Below are 19,909 nucleotides of genomic sequence, written 5' to 3' on the forward strand. Positions count from 1 at the left end.
ACTCACATAACATAGTGCATAATACTAGTACAATGCAACAATGAATTAGTAGTTGGAGTACATTTTGAATCCACTTATGAAGACATTACAAGTATTATATTATATACTACGAATTCCATATAAAGTTGTAAGTGGAACAAAAATAATTTAATTATACATATAATTAAATAATTTTTAAATACTTTGAAAAATTATTAATTAAATATAAAATAATTTTGTTATTATAATAGATACACTCGATTTTAGAACTATTAAAAATATAATAATATTTCTCCATTCTTTATTACTAAAGGGTATTTTTGTCTTTTACAACATAACACTATTTCTTATTCTCTTCTCTTTATCTTTCATTTCTTTTCTACCAAACAATATGAAAATTCACTCCCTTTCTCATCTTTTTCTCTCTATTTTTTCTCTCACATGTTTCTTTCTTCTCACTTTCTCTCATAAACCAAACAAAGCATAACTATTGCTGGCTATAAGTGGATTTTCCTAGTTATAAATATATTTGACTGCCATGATAAAATATGTTTGTATGAAATTATATAACACATTGGAAATAGGTTGCATGCGACAATTTCTTAATAAATTATATAATCAAATGTGTGTAACAAAATTTAATCCCAGGCTCTATCCATTCCTAGTTCCTAGTCAAGCTACAACAAAATGAAGGTAATGGAATGCTGAAGTAAGTTAGAGAGAAAAACTATTCCTTGTTGCGTGAATAACGCCCCTTCCTTTGGCCACCAAGAATTCGAGAGATTTGCAAGCCTCTGCTGAATGCTTGGTTGAAAAGCATACGGGTCTGAAATTCTGAAACAAATGGGAACCAAGCAAGAAACGCAACAGGAATGAACAAAAGCAGACCCATTATAATCTCGTAACCGCGAGCAAGAGTTTTCACAGATCCCCAAAGTCCTGCTCGGCGTACTATAGGCCTTAATGCTTGTGCAATCTGCAGAGTAGAATGACAATAATTACCACATGATTTCACACAAAAGGAATGGGAATACAGAAAGAGATTGGTTGCATATAAGTGCGTTCACTAATATGACTCATCAAGTTTTTCCAAAAGCTTAGTCTCTCTTGTTGCTCATTTTCGTAGACGAAGATATAGAAAAGTACTTCGTAGGATGCGGAAAAAGGGAAGGGGGCATTCACCTGTAGCATTCCCCAACCAGTTGGCATGAAGGCAAGAGTGCAGACAACAATGTCTTGAATTGTCATATGAGGAAGGGCAATCAAGATGGCTAGAACCGTGAAAAAAATTAAGAATATAAGTCCCTTGATTACTCGGAACGCAAGTTGGAAATCTGCACTGAATCTCCGCCTCCCAACAGATACCGTCTGAGACATAGAAAAAGAAAATCAGAAAGAAAGCAGAGACTTGATGCATAATAAGAAAGAAATGTTCAGATTCTAACATGGTTTATATGGGCAAAAAAGTGAACAAGTCTATTGCTTCATTGCTAAATTATACATAAGAAAACCCTACCGCAAACCTGCCGCCAATGATCTATAACAGGAATGTTTTAATTTAAAAATCATGCATTAAGGAAACAAATTCAACATGCCGTAGATGATACAAAGCAGCATACTACTAACCTTCATGACAAATAATATTAGAAAGATTACCAACCATGATATGCCATAGACCTGTATAGCATAGAAAAGGATATCTGCTCAATTTGCCAACTCAAGAAAAGTGAGATAAGTAGAGAAAAAGAAAACATAGGTAACGAGTAACGACTTACCAGAAAACTTTTAGTTTTCTTCACAAAATTTAAGTGATATACAAGACCATACTGATAGATGAAAAAACGTAAAGATAACAATATCTCGGCTATGATTCCACGCATTCCTGAATATTGAAGATGTTCCTGTTCCTCCTCCCACCAGGATTCCCAACTTTTTTCAGGTGGTACACCTATACCTCCTTGGATGCTAATCCATTTATTCCAATCAGTCCAATCATCAACAATCTTTTGCCACTCAAATCCAGAAGGATTGAACAAGAAGGGAGCATAAAGCCAGGTACCCACCATAAACCACATTGATACGGTAATCATGAGATATCCAACCCCACTTCTATAAGTATGGCAAAAGATTTGGTAGACAATTAGCAAAATCATGAGCTCAATACCCTTCACAAAGTGGCTGCGGGAGTAAAGTCTATAGTTGTCAGCAAATTTAGCATGGAAAACCACAAACCCTCGACCGGTAGGTCTATACTTTGCACCTCCATGAAGCAATGTCCTTCCGTAATAATGAGTCTTCGTCCCAAGTGAAAATGTGAAGAACACTGGAGCAAGCTGCAACTGCATTAATATGAACTCACTAAGCGCAGTTCGGAACCCCCTTTCTAAGCCAATTTCCATTAACATGGGCAAAGACATCAAAAACCCAATTTGAACAAAGGATTGAGAGGCGAGAGCAACTTGAAGAGGCTTATTGTCTCGAATGGCTTTCTTTGTACTCAAACCTTCTTCAATCCCACTAAGAACGAGATAAAGGCGACCATAGAGGAATATGTATACAGTGAGAACAGTTATCTGTCAAAGTTATAAGAGGCAAAAAAAAGTTAAGAGGCCTGTGATATAAGAGCTATAAATAGTAGTTAACTCTAGTGGTAACATACAAGAGTACTGAAGTAGAATCCAACTGTGGTGAAATAACAAGACAACATTCTGAAGAAGTCAAAGCGGTGCCCAAGTCGGTATACATCTCTACTCAGTGTTTGCTCTCCATTGCCATTAGCTATCTTTGCTTCAAACATAGAAATTTGATTGAGACCTACATCTCTCCCCTTCCCAACTTGTATGTACTCATGATGAGTAACATTTCCTTCACGGAGTGTGGAGTTAAAGCCTGCAAATCGCATAGTAAAATTCAAATGAGAAAATGATCAAGCTGTGCAAAGCAAAGAAGAGGGAAAATTGGACATCACTTACCAGCAAAAATATCTTCACTCAAATTGATAACCTTGGATGCTTTGCTAACACCCCCTCTTGTGAGGTGAAAAAGCCTATCAAAGACATCGGGATGACCATAATGGAAGCGAACCCTACATGAGCATATAAATGGAAAGCAAATTATATGTTTTCATAAAAAAAATAAGTTCCTTAAAATAAATACCAGAGGAGAAAAAAACATTTTGTGAAGCCCAAAAAATGGAGACCTGAAAAATATACATCTAAAAGTAAATATGCCAATTATTCTGAAATTCATATGGAATTTTTTATTGATGATCATTTAGCGGCAATGATAATTTAGTAGTTGGTCTGTATTTTATGTACTTGGTCATTTAGTCTTGTATAGATTCAGCAGGGAATGATAGTGTACTTGTATTAGACAGCAGGAACTAGCAGACTCTTTATGAAAAGCTCTGTCAAAACAGTATAATATTGTTTGAAACAGACTAGCAATGATTAACATTTATGCTTAGACCTGAGAGGAAGTACTAAAGAGTAATATTTTGGATGCTAAGTTATCCAGGGAGGATGAATGGGGCTTTTGTCCAGTGGTCACTGCCCATGTCTTAGACTTGAGGTTTATGCATGGTGCTGCAGTCACATCCCACCAGGACCAACCATGTGGTTTTTTTGTCTCCTTCACTTAGACTCCATTTTTCTATGGAAATAGAGGCCCTGTATTCCTAACAAAAGAACATAATTACATATATAAACATTAAGAACAAGAATGAGAACTTACCTAAGTGGATTAGCCAACAATCTCTGACCAATTGTCACAAAACTGGTCTCTTGATTTGACATGAACCATGCAAGAGAAGAAACACTGAAACCTCAGAGAAAAACTACAGTCAGAGACAACGAAATTATAAAGTTCGTTGTAAAAGAAAAATATTTAAGGGAAAAATGCATATACAAAAACAAAACATAAATATGAGAACTAAACGGCTTTACCTTCCAGTAAATATATGCTCCCTGAGTCCAAGAATACTAGGGTACCTCACACCATCATGCTTCCTAAGGAATTCTTGTAACAAATTTCTCATTTTCAAAGCTTCTTCCATGTAGTTATCCTATAAAAGAGGCAACTTAGTCACATAGCATGATATCAAACCTTTAATTCTCTGCTCTATAAGTACAAGTAGCATACCTGGTTCATATCAATTGTCTGCAAGCCTTCACCACGTGTGAACATTATGGCATGATTCTGATTTTCAGGCTTACCCTCACCCAAAATAGCTGGCCCAGGAAGCTTTATTTTATATATGACCTGACAGAGACAATCAAATGGCATGTATGAATATTGACATCATAATTACACATCAAGTTTACCATATATTCTAACAAAGCCAAAATATCTGGCCTAGGAAGCTTTATTTTATATATGGCCTGATAGAGACAATCAAATGGTATGTATGAACACATTTTACCATATATTCTAACAAATCCAGCCCCAATTATCAAATGTGAACTCAGATGAATCAGATATTACTTTGTTAAGAACTAAAAAACTTCCCCGAAACCTCTTTTGCTTGTTGGGGTAACGTTGTGGGTCTCATACTGTGGGTCGCCCTTTTTTAAGACCTAGCAAATTTTTGTTACAATGGAACATGACACCGAGATACAAACAATTGTGCTGATAAATTATGTGAAGTGAACTTATGTAGTAAGGTTGTTTGATTGTTTTGTTCGCCAATGCTTCAAGGGAGTTGATGTCTCTGATATGAAGAGGGATTGGCAGTTTTGCGACATTTTTAGTTTTCTTGTTCCTTGTAGCATATAAACTTCCCTGTTCTCAAGGATTTTGAATCCTACTGTGGTTTAATTGTCCCTCTTTCCTCCCCAATAAAATATTTTTTTGACAATAACAAATTACTAGTAGCAAAAAGGTACAACCATCATTTATCAAAATCAAAATACCTGGTCCAAATATTGCACAGGCTCAGTGTCAGCAGAACTAGTGGATTTTGGCATAGCCTTCACTAAGCAAGAGTAATAAACCTTGTTTATCTTTTTTGGTCTCTCTTTGCTAGGTTCCTCTACCTCATCAATATAAGCAACTCGAAGTGAAGGATATCTGCCAAATGAACACATATGAACCAATTAATTAATATGTACAACAAAAATCAAGACCAGTATTATTATTAAGCTTGGAAACTTGCCTAGTCATAAGTCTCAATATGTCTTGTGCGCGAGGAACACCAGATCGCTTGTCAATCCCATACTGTTGGCATGATACCACATATGAGAATTTCATATCAGCTACCGCTTGACATTGTGTCCACAACGAGCTTTCCTCCCTGGAGTGATCATCTGAATTTTCAATGGCTTTATAACCTGCCATTAAATCTGCACATTCATAACATTTCATCCATTAAAAAAATTCAGTTTCAACACACAAGTTTCACCGACTAATCACAGCAAACGTATGAAAATAAAATAAACTCTTGACCAAAGTACATGAAACTAATGAAACTTCATATAATCATTCCCAAGCAAAGAAACATTCACCTTCATCTTTGGCCATATCAAGAAAAGCCTGGAGCTCCAAAGCTTTTCTGTAGTACATCATGCCTCTTACTGCATCAGTATCAATACTTCAACAAATTGTAGTGATAAATAAAACAGAATTGACATTATGAGGATAAGACATAATTTTATAGCAGCTTAGAGCATCCACAACCATGAACAACACTACAATTTATTAAAAAGGTCCCCTGCACATTCTTTTTACAACTTTCACATTTCCCTATAATTTAAGGAAACCAACTAATATGTTACTCTATTCCAGAAAATCCAAGAAATTTCGTAAATGGAACCTAAAACCTGCCTCAAACTCATTTTACACACTTTTCTCTCAACCTACACTACATTTTTTAAAGAAACGGTTCTTACATAAGAAATGGCTCTTAACCCATTCCTAAAACTGTGAAGAAGCAAGCGCTGCAACAAGGAAGAACCATGCATATGGTTCTTATTTCAAGAACCCAAGTCAAAGAACTTCCTATTGTGAGTGCATTTCAGTGGAGGATATTATATCCCCTATCTTATAATCCTCTTCATTCTTAATGAATTTATTTTTCTATAAAAAAACATGTGTCTATGTGTGTGACAGAGAGACAGAGGGAGAGAAAGAACCAGTTCTAGTCAAAGTTTGGCCCCTATATGATGCCCAATGACGAAGTTCTTCTTCCAACTCAACAGATTCATTCCCTTTAAGTTCCTCCTCACTGGAACAATTCACTCTCTGAAGAAAGTTGTTCCACTCATCTGTACATCAATTTCCAAACAAGTAACAAGAGAATGCATTGATACTCATCCCTTGAACTTTAACATTTATGCAACTTAGTGATTTGTGGGTAAGAGTGAACCTGGAAATATCTTTTGCAAGTAGAAGAGTATTGAAACTCCATCTTCATTGGGTGATTCCAATTCATGCAAGGAAAAGAGAACCTCTTCTGTGTAGTATGGTGTTAAAACCCTGCAAAGTCCATGTTGCAAAAAATAAAAAACAAAGATCTAAAATCTACATGCCCCTCAAATGATAAGGATTTAATATTTTTTCTAGAAAAGAAAGTCTCATTTCATAAATTCATATACCCATTAAATATAGAATTTCATGCTACTAGGACTAATTACTACCGCATTCAGCCAGACAATATTAGTCTTGCTTTCGACAATATTACAGTAGTTCATAAAATACACCAACTAAAACTTGTCATCTAGGTACTTGATCAATTTAAAATCTTTTAAATGCTTCACTTGTGATTACAAGCTTAAGAAAAAATAAAGTATGTATATGCTGTGAGAAAAAATATATATTACATAGCTTGACTCTTCAATAAACAAGATTGCATAGAAAGGAATCGATCCCATACAGTGCAAAATGCGTTTTGGAAGGAAGGTCGCAGCTAGCATAACTTAAGGTTCACAAGCTTCAACATAAAAATGTGTGAAACATATGAATAGAATAAATCTTACGAGAATGAAAGCATATTGCGAACTTTGGGTGCTGTAGGCATATCCATAAACAGCGAATTTGAGAAAAAGGAAATCCGCCTTTTGGCTTCTAAGTTAGATGGCACATCCATTGCAGACTCTTTAGTCGTTAGCAGCAAGTAAAGCCGCTTAATCTACAAATGTGAACATGATGCAATCTGGTCATCACATGCACTTCACAATTCAAATTCTCAGTAGAATAATTCCTTTAAGTAGCAAACCTTCTCCGTCCAAGCTTCTGTAACTGGTTCAATAGGAAACCTGATAGCCCCTTCAGATGCGAATAACTGGTGTTGTGCTTCAAGGCGAAGCATCCCCTCATGTACAGATCCACCGTAGATTGGATCTACCAAACTACTGAAGCAAAATGATGCAATAATAATTAAGGAAGGAAGAAGATGCCCTTTGCAGATTTAGAGACATCTAAAATAATGTACCATTACCTGAATATATGATCCTCCATCATTATATCTCTCGTCACCACCTCCAGCATGTCCTGGAATAGAATCACGACTCGGTCCCTGTCTTCATCCTTATTGTCTAACTGCAATAAATAAAAGCTGGATAACTTATGGCAAGCTTCTGAATACAACCCAAAAATATACTCCACTTCATAAGGGTGTTCAAACAGTACCAAATATTTGATTAGCTCAACAAACTGCGCATAGAGGCTAGGAAGTGCACTCAGTCTGAATTGACGTATTAGGTCACCTGCTTCTACATGTCTGTCTACATCAGAAAAAATGTATTCTATAACCCTGAAATGAAAGGGGCCAACGAAGTTGAAAGTTAGTTTTAGATAAACAAAGAAACATTCAGAAAGTACTGTTACATAAACAATCACATTATACTGCTTTGAGAGACTTACTGTATTTCACGGTCCCCTTGAACAAGGCATTTAATAATGCTCTTAAGTGAAGCGTAGCACTCCCGAACCGCACAAGACATATAGCTGTCCATTTCAATTCTTTTTCTAAGCTCTCGATCCTTTCCATTGCTGTCCTTAGCCATATCCAACGCTATGGGAATCTGTGGAGCACATACAGAATTGCCAAATGCTTATGTCTTGCCTTGTTGACTTACTAAATGGACATGAAGGCGGCAAAGTTTCAAGAAGAACTCAACAAACCTTGCTAGCAAGTAGAAATGGCGGCCACTGTATAAGGTCCAACTCCCGATCTGCCCAATAAGGTACAAGCAAAAGGTCCATTTCCCTGAATAGTATAACCACCTCATTACACTTCTTTAAACAAACAAAAAACAGTCCTCTATCTAGAGACACAAGATCAAGAATCAAAAAAATAAATGTATCACACAGATTACCTATTACTGATAAGATCTTCCTCTCTAAAACTAGTTATTATCTGGTTCCAAAGTTGTGCAAATCTTGCAGCTTCTTTACCTTTGTTAGATGGGACCTGTATCAATAAACCACAGTGGTGTTATTAGAAGTTAAAATGCTCGTTTCTCACCGAGTTTCTATGCACATCTTATGGTCAGTGTGAATGCTGAGAAAAAGAAGGCAAACTGCAATTCTGCAATCTCTGACACAATTGACAGACAGAGTACCTAGATTGTCTGGGAGTGGTCTAGGCATAAGAACCTAGACTCGTGAATCACGGATCCATGTGATAGTTATAAGTAAAATTACTATAACTTTCTATAACAAGCTCAAGAAAATGATGGAAAAATAATTAACCTGGTCAAATCCATGAGAGAAAGTAGCTTTAAATCCCTTTTTCCTAGGCTCAATCTTTTCCTCTGGGATCAAACAGGCATTGAAGGCACCAGGCAATGATTCAAAACGAGATCTAAGCATTCCTAGTGTCCTTATCTGGAACCAGAAAACAATACAATTATTGTCAAGGTTTGCGAAAGAATACCAGATAGAAGTTGAGCAGGGAAAGAGGGAAAAATCCCAAAAACATAAATTCCTTGATAAATAATTCACTCATAAAGTTGAAATTTCTGAAACTCAACAGCCTTAATCCTACCAGAATGCGAAAACCAAATTTGAGGTTTAAGCAACACAAACTAGAATACATAAAGAAGAAAAAGTTATCCCAAGACTAAACAAATATGTTCTAATATCCAAAAATACAAATACATAAACCATAAATACTGAATAATGAAGTCTAATTATACATAAAAGAATAATCATCGGCATCATCACCTGGCAGCATGTTAAGACCAATAAAGCTAATAAAACAATGTTGAACTACTTTAGATTACCGTGCACCATAAATGAAACTAACCATAGGAAAATGTTAGTGGAAATAGAAGGAAAATACTATTTAAAAGTATTATTCGATTCCTCATATACAAATCCAGGGAAATATTTTTTGCATGCATGACAAGATCACTATTCCGTAAAGAAGGAATTTGATACCCAAATATTATGTGAAGATCGGAATATGAAAGCAGGCAAATGACACTAGGACAAGATCTTCCTATATCACAATTATAGAGCACAATAAACTCCAGTTCTACCACATTGGGAAAATATATATACAACACTACACAAACATCTCAAATACAGAGCACAGAAGCAAAACAAAGGAAGTCTCCACCAAACAGAAAAGGAAGTCCATTGGAAGGAAACTTAAATTGATTTTAATAAAATTAAATGCTGCAGAAGAATGTAAGTTGCAGCAAGTTACATGTTTATGCCAAGCAAAACAGAAATGCTTGGAGAACTGCCCAACAACTGGGGGAAGGGGCCGGGGAAGGAAGTAGTACGAATAAGCAAGCATATCTATTATAGAAAAAATCATTCATGCTTTTTCAGATTTTCCACCATCATATATCCAAAACATAATAAACAACAAAAACTGAAGATCTCAAAAAAATTACAAAAGAAAATGTAGGAGTGGGCAGTCTACTAACCTCTCCAAGGCGACGGAATGCCCCATAAATACCACCTACCAAAGTGGAGAATATGGCATACCATATTTGGGTATCCATGAAGTATACCTTAAAAAAGGAGTTAGATAACTAAGCGACATATATTGAAAGAGTAATCAAACCAGGTACACTATAAATACATACCAGAATAATTGGAGTCCAGAGTGCAACTACAACACCAATATTGTTTCGAGCTACAAAGCACAAAACTTATAGATTCATTTGTAGACAAACAAAATGATATGAAAACATTGTTCAAGTTTACTACCATGGGGAAAGAATTCATGCCACTGAAAAGCTGTGATTTTAACACTCATTATCGCTTTTGTGGGTCCAACCAGAGGTCTTATCTATGATAAGAATGAAAGATACAGAGTGTTACAACTTCAAAAGTAAAATATTTGATTATATTAAGGAAACGGGGATAGAATTGATAATGCACTTTTATATATATTATACAGACAACAAAACAACTAAAATTAATCGATTCTTTTATAAAAACAAAGATAGCTTAAGTAGCGTAGCTTTTGTAGGTGTCCTCCGTGAGGTTTGATCTATGGTAATAATATTGCAAGATATAGACACAGTGACAGACAGACACAGTGGCAGCTTTTGTAGACACAACAGAGATTTTATCAATAGCAGCAAACAAAGAATTAGAGCAAGTAAATTCCCCAGTTATTATATGAGGGGGTTGAAACTATAGTCAAATTCAGGATGGTATTTTATCGGAAATACAAGAACCACAATCAAATAACGATATAGTAATAACAAGACAAGGAGGATTAAGATGAAAAGGAAACAGTTGAACATTTTTTTGGATAAATAACAGTTGAACATATTCATTTCCACAACTGTGTGAAATTGTATAAGTAAATCCAGAAAAGCAGAGGCAATTAAGAGTCATCTAAAAAGTAAAGAAAGAAATGGAATTACCTCTATATAGTAACTGAAAACTAACTTGGTAAATATAAGGAAGACCCAAAATATTGTGTACCTGAAATTATAAACAATGACATATTAACATCAACTCCTACGAAAGTTACAGCATTCACAACAAAGAGAAACTTTATATACTCTATTGCTTACTTGAAAAGGGATAATGTGCTCTCATGCATTCCCCTACCAACATAGAGACGGGGCTACCAAATATAAAGAATAAAACATGAAGTTAGAATATGTATATCTAAATTGCAATGACACAAAAGAATCATTGTTTGGTGTACTGAACCAAAAGATATAGAGAAAAAGGTTCCTGTATCGCCTACCTGTGACCACCACATCATTAGCATCACAATCTTATAGTTTGACCTCTCAAGAAAACGTCGAACAAATGGGAACAGAAACAATAGGGCAGCTAGCATATTTGGTGACAGGTACAAAGCAACAAACATAATAAACAATGAAGGTGAACGTGAAGTGCTTCTTCCAAACCAACTTTGGATGCTTTTAGCAAACTTAGGAGGATTAGGCCAAGTACAAGAATAAGTAACTGATAGAACAACCACCCATGCTGCAGCTGAAACAACTTTCAAAATGTATCTTAACTTAACATGCATTGACATAGTCCGTTGTGCTTTCCAACTGAGGATCACATCCATAATAGCTGCCAACAAGGGAAAAAAATATATCCCTAAGTTACACCACTTTATGAAATAACAAGATTGTTTCCACAAGAGAAAACCTAAAAGTGAATAGGTTTCACATAGAAAAAGTAAGATACTTTGTGGAAATTCTCTGCTTGCAGTCATTGGGTTCTTTTAGTTAGAACATAACACTACTTGTTTCAATTAGATATTCAGTTCTCACCCTGATTAACAAGATAATCCTATTTGCATAAGATAAAAGAACAATTAAATATAAACATGCACATTTTTTCAACAGAGCACTCATTAAACTAGAGTAAATATAGAAATATCGATAAAGTAATCATTACTACAAAATACAAAAGTTGGGCACAAATCCAGTCCCAAATAAAATCCGTGGATAATACTTTTAGCTGAAAGGATCTCTACTTTTTACTAAGTTGAGTATATGCTATCTCGAATTATGACTTTTTCCAAAAACAATTGCATAAAACAAGAATTTCATTAGAGGATAAGAGAATAGTGCAATAGAAGAGAATCAGACATCCAAGCGAAGAATCAAAAGGAAGAAAAACAACTATGTGAAGCTAGGAAGAAGAGCGACACAACAAAGCATGTTAATCCTTCTACAATTCTACCATAGAAATGCCACCAAAAAACCCATACGCAGAGCACCACAGTGATGCCAAAAACATAACTCTTCCCAAACTAAGTCTTCTGGTGAAAAAGAATCTCTAAACATTCTATGACATTAAAAATCAAAAAAGGATTTTCTCCCATCCTCCAAAGTGCTAACTTCTTCCTATTTTCTCCACAAGTAAATACTACTAGTATTACTTCAGCCAGCTACTCTACTCTCACTTTGTCTGCAGAAATTTTACCGACTTGAAACTTCTTAAATGGGTTAGTTAAATAGTAAACTGAAAACTTTCAATAAATCTGTGATCTGTCTTCCTCAAAGTTGTTACTCTTGCATGTTAGAGAAGCATTATGATCAAGTAATGGCTGCAAAGTGGTTCCAAATTAATATAATGCACGATCAACTAAATATAAAAGGATTAGTTTGGATATTCAATAACATTATACAGCAATGTACGTGCCATCACAGATGGCTATTATCTACCTTGTCCGAACTTCAATACAGCAGCTGTTATAAACACACTCATCACCTTCTTGAAAACGTCACCATTAAGGATTGCAGTTGGATCCCCAGACCCATTCCAAGCAACAATCATCATGGCCTAATGACAAAGTAGATCTTTCAGAAGTGGATCTTATTTTGCAAGACACTACAGGGGAAATTACTCAGATAAAGGAATCAAGGAGAAGGGCAACGCAATGCAGAAAATATTTATTACCTGTAAGCACAGAACGAAAAATCTCCACATACGGTCAAAACTTCTAAAAACATGCCAAAATGACCTTATCTCAACAAAGTTGACTTTTCCAACCCATTTGTTCCTGTTAGTTGGCTTGTTATCCTGTAAGTTCCAGTTTTCAGCAAGGCTTAAAAATGCAGTGGGGCATATAACTTTCAGCAGAAACTATCCGAACTTACTCGAACAAGATAGTGAGAATTAACACATATTTTACATCATTCAACATTCAGTATCATACTAAAACTTGGTTACCATTTTCAGCCAGACATTTGAGTCAAAGCTCATGGCATAACCATTAGAGTATGTAACTACGCTGAGTTCCTTGCCTGTACAATTAGTTTGTCACGATAGTGATTTTGTATACTATATTCTGTTCTATTCAGTTAGTAGGTTCTGAGCTAAGCAACCAGATACTCTGGACAGCTCTAGAACACTGTATATAAAAGAGTTGAGACAAGTTTCAGATCTTAGATTCAGCTAATGATTGTCACATTCATCTTATACCTCTTTCTCTCAACATTTTCCATCACTTTCTTTCTCTTTCTCTTTCTCTTTCTCACATTTTCTCAGTGATCATTAATTTCATGACATCTATCATGCTACCATGAACACATTTCTATCTTGAAACATGGACATGGGAAAAAGAGATCATTTCTCAATGAGATGTAAGCCCTTAGTCACACTACATCCAAATGGGAAATGATTGTTGTACGATGCTCTGACGCATATTGAGTGGAAAAAACTATCTGCAAATTACCCACAGATATGGAACAATCCCTGGAAATTCAATGACACTGTATTGAAAAAAATAAATGCTTATAATAGAGATCATAGTGAGAATTTTGCTGCTTAGAATGAGAGATCATAATGATTACATTAGATTTATCAAAAATTAGCTGCTCAATTGGCAGGCAAAAGAAATCAGCATCAGCACGCATTGGCCAACCTAGCCGAAAGCAATCGACTGACCTACAATTCATTAAAAATTAACAACCAGTCAAATATGATAAACATGAAAGGGTAAAAATTTAAAAGTTGCTAAATATACCAGAAATATTCGTTTAAATCATCATAGTTCCTCCATTGTGAATGCTTTGAACTCCCTTTTTTGCTCCATTCAGCTTCCTGTTGAGAAATAGTTATCAACGTTTTATGATATATTATTAGAATAACTAGGTCTAACTTCATTCAAAAACCACCCAATGTGGGACTGAATACAAAGTACCAATAGTATGAATTACATTGCGTGTTGTGTGTTTTCACAAGCATAATACAAGGAAGCAAAACAATAATAGATGGTAGGAAGCACCTTTGCAATCACATCATATATTGGAGTTACAACTTTCCTTAAGAAAGCCTCCTCATCACCCCCATAGGCTGGTTTGATATTTTCTCCTGTCATTGGACTAACGTTGCCAGCAAGCATACCATACAATTCAAAAGCCATCTACGAGAGGAACCATGAAAAAGATCCAAAAGCATGTCAATATTCAACTACAGACAATGTCAGCAAACCCCAAAATCACAGGAAGAAATGTATATATTAGAGATCAGAATGTTAGATATATATTCATTCTTTGGCCTCTGCCTAACAGCTTCAAGCTTTTGATCATTGAAAACAAAATAACACTTTTTACTCTTAAACATTTCCACTAGGCACTTACCCATCTATAAAATGCAATCTTGGAAGCTGGAAGGGTAAATAAACATAGGTTGATTTAAATTACAAAGCTTACATGGTGATAGATATAGCAAAGGCATTCTGACATGAATCTTAAGTTGGCAGCTTCACCCCATATTAGAAGATACAAACCCATATATAGTAATTTACGCTGCTGCACTTCTTGCTGTATGGTTGGTAACCTGCAATAAGCATCCACGAGGTAAAGCCAAGGAAAATAACAACCTAGATTCAGAATTAGAAGTTAGAACTAAGTTTAAGAGCTAATATGCTGATTTAGCATTATAGAGTATCGGGGGAAACTGTACAACTAAAATAGATAAGCGGGTTTATAATGTTTCTTCTCCCCATTTGTAGCTAAACAAAGATCTCTCCGAGTTAGCAAAAGAATGAGGATATTGTCTTCTCACCAAAGGCTACTCTTCCGACCCAAATATTTGCACCACTTCTTGTAATTCTTAAAAAGTTTCTTCATCACAGCTGTCAGTGCACGCTCGTCCAACTAAGCAAATAATATGCGACAAGTCACAAGCAGATTTACCAACATATTAATTTCTTATATAACATCAAAAGTTGAAGAAAAGGATTAGTCAAGTATATGATTCCAAGATGAATATGCATTGCCACTAAAATGGAGTATACAGGTGCAACATGGATATGGTGCATAGCTTTTAAACCCCTTAAACATGACATGCAGCAAGGAAACCATTTATAGCAGGTTAAAAAAATGTTTTAATATTTAATGTGGTTAACTAGGTACAATATTTATACATGAAGTTAACTATCTAATCCCTAAACTGAAAGGATAAGAACCAGCTATGATAATCCAAAGACCGACGATACATCTAATGTGGTTATATGGTGTAGTGGTTAGCACTCTGGACTTTGCATACAGCGAGGTTTCTTTCTTTGCTGGTTTTCCTGGTTCTTGGTGTCTTGGTTCTTGTTTCTTGGTGTCTTGGTTCTTGTTTCTTGGTGTCTTGGTTTTTGGTTCTTGGTTTCTTGGCTCTTGGATCCTTGGTTCCTGGGTCTTGGATCCTTGGTTTCCTGGGTCTTGGTTTCTTGTTTCTTGGTTACTTGTTTCTTAGTTGATTTACTGGTTTCCTTCTTTCTTAATTTCTTTCTGGTTTCTTAATTTCTTTCTTTCTTGATTTATTGGTTTATAAGTTCGACTCCTGGTAAGACCTTTTTTTTTGTTTCTTTCGTTCTTGGCTTCTTTCTTGGTTTCTTAATTTCTTTCTGTCATTGTTTCTTGGTTTCTTAATTTCTTTCTGTCATTGTTTCTTGGTTTCATGGTTTCTTGTTTCATAAGCTAATTGTAACACTAGAAATTGAATTCATTGATGTCAAATGCTTCCCCCACAGTCCAAAGCAGCAGAAAAGAAAAAAGTATTTTGTACAGAAAGTTTAAAGTAGAATTAGCATTCACGTTTGTGCATTTTCTGTACAGAAATTTAATTGAAATATGGTAAAAAAAAACTATATAAAGCTGACCTTTGGCTGTTGATCAGGCTTAGGAAATTGTCTTATGTGCACATTTGCAAGCAATAAGATCAAATGCTCTCTCTGATTTGCTATGTTGTGCTTCTGTGTTTTTTAGTAAAGAAAACATGTTGGGTAATGCTAAAATAATACAAGAATGGAAGCCATTAAAAGATTGTCGGTTCGACATTGTAATTTACCTGAAACCCAAACATTAACCCAAGCCAATCCAGAATGTCTTCATCTTTTTTTTTCTTGTGATCCTTAGGCCAGGTAAGACCCCTTGTGTTTCGAAGAGCAAATACAGCAGCTTGGATCTGTGGAGTGTGATGATTAAGATTTTTCATTAAAAGTGGAAGAAAAATGTATGTTGAACAGAATTTCGAACATATGAAACTAGAGATCATACCTCAGGAAATCTCATTATTGCCTGATTTGCACTATCGGGATCGAGAGGAAGAATATTGTAAGGAACTAAGATCTCTGTTTTTTCAGCAACTTTATGTTGAGTTTCTAAAATCTATCACAATATCAATGGTCACTCAATCATAAGCATAAACACCATTGATAATCAAAACTATGAAACAAGTTCGATTATCAACTTTATAACATATGGATAAACGTCCACATAGGGAGATGAATTATTAGGAGCTACAGAAAAATAACCTCACGATCAACTTCCACAGATTGGGTCATGTTAACTGCCTTCAAAACTTCAAAAAGGACATTAGCAGTCTGGTATGCCTTGGTGAGTTGTGCACTGAAAGCAAGAAGACAAACTCATTTCTAGTCACACGATAAATCGGCAGAGAACATATCATGTTGTACATTATCTAAACAACATACCGATCAGCTTTATCAGCAGCATTTTGCAAAGCTTGGATATATTTCTTGTAGTAATGCTGGTAAAAACTCTGCATCTCACGGGCGTCACTTTTCTTTACCCTTCCTTTCAATGTTGGATCATTTTCCTAACAGAAAAAGGAAGAAGTTGATAAAAATACACAAAGAATTAACATGACTAAACTAACATTGAGGTCATTGCCTCTAAATCTTGTTAGAGGCAATCACTCATTCTACATAACAGCAGAAATGCTTGTAAGTAAGCTGTTCAGGACTCCTTAACAGTTTGAATTCAACTTGATTTTACCATTCACATTATGGAGGAAGGGAACAAAACTTGTAATCTTATTTTCTATTCAGTAGTGTGAAGGGAAAGGAGCAAAACTACAAAAGGTTATGAGTAAAGGAACATAATAAGTGTATCTTGTAAAAAGATGCTTTTTAATTGCTTACTCGTTCCAGACGCTGAAGAAGGGCAGTTTTAAATTGGCGAACACCACGGCCACTTGAAGTAGGGTCCAACCTATGAGCTTTTTCAAATGCATAAAAACGACCTACAAAAGCAAAATATACATCCCTCAAAAATAGAAATACGCTCAAGAACCAATAATTAAGAGCAATGTTTCATGAGCAATCAAAATAGGGACCTTTTTCCTTTTGTATGTTCTTTAAAAAGTGTGCATGTGATGGAAGATAAAAATTGAAATATACAAATAATTGTCTACAATGTTAATTGAGGTGTTTAAAGAGAACTTTGGAATTGTTGATAGTAAACTATCAATAAGTATCTGTTCCAAACACAAACAACTAAATTACTTTTGGTGAAAGAAACTAGTTGATTGAGTTACAAGTCACTGCATGAAATTACCAAACACATAATAGATAAGTAGCTTGTTTGGCGATGGACGTTAAAAGAAACTGAGTTAGAACTCATGATTTGATAAGTCTGATTGATCAGCAAGCTATTCAACTAGTTGTGCCAAACATAAGCATAAGCCAATGTGGATACTGATAATACTGTAGCTTGCATTATAACAGTGAATAACTACTAATCCACATAACCAAACAGTTAAAGCAAAAAAAAACAGAAGAAAAATGTTGTTAAAATGAGAAAAATATAAAAGGAACTTACATAGATAAGAAACTCTAGGGTGAGTCTTGTCAACCTCATTAGCAACACGAAGAATGGGTGCAATTTCGACAAGAGACGAAGGCACGATCTCACTGTCAAATATTGCTTCTCCGAGATTACCAGCAGTTTGCGTCCGTGTGATCCTTCTCTGCGACATTGCAAAAACCCTCTTCCCTTTCCGTTTCTTTCTTTATAATTCACCCAAAGCTGCAACAATGAATGAACAATAATAAGACAAAACAAACAGAAACATAAAGGTCAAGCTAAAGGCTAATTTAGGCAGTTCACATCCATGCAAACTGATCATCAGTCATGTCGACTTCTATAACTTTCTATATAAAGTTGCGATACCCTTTACCCTTTAACGACTTCTGTTCTTATGGCTTTTTTACGCAGAAGTTGTATAACCCTTTCACGATTTCTACGTGTGATTTTTTTTTATTGTGTAGAAGTCGTTATGTCCTTTCGAGACTTGTAATGTGATTTTTTTAATGTGTAGAAGTGGTGATACTCTTTAATAACTTCTATATCGTAAAAAAAAATGTTGTACAAAAGTCGGTGTTTGACAATCCAACTTATCAAAGTGTTTAAAATCGTTAGCTAGAAGTCAGACTTTAGCAAACCGACTATTATACTTTATCCATATTCCTCATAGAAGTCATAGAGTGACATCACGACTTCTAGAAAATTTCAGTGGCCTCTAACAAATTTGACGGATGAAATTAAAGACTACTCAATCCAATGACTAATAATGCTAATGCAGTTGATATGGGTGCGAAAGTTCCCAAGTTAGTCATTGCCGAAGCTAAATCTCTGATTTCATGAAATAAAATATAAAAGAAGAAGAAAAAAAGGCTTGCATGAAAAACTATAATGTGAGCACAGTTGCAGAGGAAGAAAGGTTAGAAGAGCAGAGAAAGAGAGAAAAGAGTTGTGGTGAAAGTAGGAGAGTGTGTGTGAAGAGGAAGTTACAAATGTTGGTTGGAGTTGCGGAAATGAAGCAGCACAAAAACGTACATTTCATTAATTATTCCGTCAAAGCCAGGTCAGAAAGTAGGACCGGATCTTTTTGGAAAAGGAACATTATATTGCTCTCAATCACGCTTCTGCCATTCCATTTCTCCTTATTCGAATTTCAAATAGTGACTAACGGCTTTTATGTGATATTCAATTCATTATTAGGAATAAATACACTCACCTTTTTAATGTTAATTTAATTAGACGTTTTTATCTCCTAATGTCTATAGTCCATTGTAATCGATAACAAGATGTTAGTTTAATAGTATAAGATTTTATTAAATTATCAGAATGATTAAAAGGTTAAAATTTCAATTCGTGTATACTATATTTGTTAGGAGAGATTGTCATGAAATCCGAAAGGAATTAGTTTCTGACTCAAAAGAATAAAGGAATCCATTTAATAGTATAAAAAATTTAATATGATAATGGAGTTTTATCTCGGTTGACAAATGAGGAAGTTACTTTCACCAAGTACATTTTGGGTGATTCCCAAGCCTCCTCTTTGTTTTGTGAATGTTTTTTCTCGATTCCTACTTCTACAAATTGAACCCAAACTTTATTTAATTTGTTATTATTAGTGATGTTTTTAACATTATTTTTTACACATATTCAAACCAATTGACATATGTCATCTAAGACAATGCTCTTGCCCATGTAACATATATTTTAGTTTCTTCATAACATTTTATTAAACAATGTTTATTCTCATATAATATTGTGAATTTTAAAGATTGCTATAAAAGTTTCTTTTAACAAATATTTATTTAGCATGTTTTATAATAAATTACAATTTTATTTGCAAATATTACTATTTTGAACAAATCATTTATTTACCATGTTTCACATTTTCAAATTCAATTTGTTAAAAATAATTTTAAGTTCCAGACAATCTTTTGATAATCAATTAGTAATAC

The 19,909-nt window shown here is 34.8% G+C and overlaps 1 protein-coding gene across 1 annotated transcript; it reads right to left on the bottom strand.

Annotated features, from left to right (window-relative positions):
• LOC109346487 (callose synthase 3-like) lies at positions 580–18,197 on the bottom strand. The gene is made up of 42 exons (XM_019586070.1): positions 17,976–18,197; positions 17,297–17,397; positions 16,847–16,971; positions 16,667–16,760; positions 16,410–16,520; positions 16,201–16,317; positions 16,013–16,105; positions 14,929–15,020; positions 14,574–14,700; positions 14,147–14,284; positions 13,886–13,962; positions 13,713–13,806; positions 12,817–12,939; positions 12,582–12,699; positions 11,141–11,478; positions 10,962–11,014; positions 10,809–10,869; positions 10,141–10,222; positions 10,017–10,066; positions 9,855–9,941; positions 8,668–8,802; positions 8,292–8,386; positions 8,098–8,182; positions 7,837–7,997; positions 7,603–7,726; positions 7,412–7,512; positions 7,190–7,322; positions 6,951–7,102; positions 6,341–6,450; positions 6,108–6,239; positions 5,481–5,549; positions 5,132–5,318; positions 4,890–5,046; positions 4,120–4,239; positions 3,924–4,042; positions 3,712–3,795; positions 2,952–3,064; positions 2,639–2,868; positions 1,755–2,552; positions 1,606–1,656; positions 1,162–1,347; positions 580–955 (listed from the first exon to the last, which is right to left on the bottom strand). The coding sequence occupies exons 1-42, from the start codon at positions 18,130–18,132 to the stop codon at positions 707–709; spliced, it is 5,829 nt and encodes a 1,942-aa protein (XP_019441615.1). The 5' UTR covers positions 18,133–18,197; the 3' UTR covers positions 580–706.

Source organism: Lupinus angustifolius, chromosome LG04 (assembly GCF_001865875.1).
Source record: "Lupinus angustifolius cultivar Tanjil chromosome LG04, LupAngTanjil_v1.0, whole genome shotgun sequence".
NCBI classification, from domain to species: domain Eukaryota; kingdom Viridiplantae; phylum Streptophyta; class Magnoliopsida; order Fabales; family Fabaceae; genus Lupinus; species Lupinus angustifolius.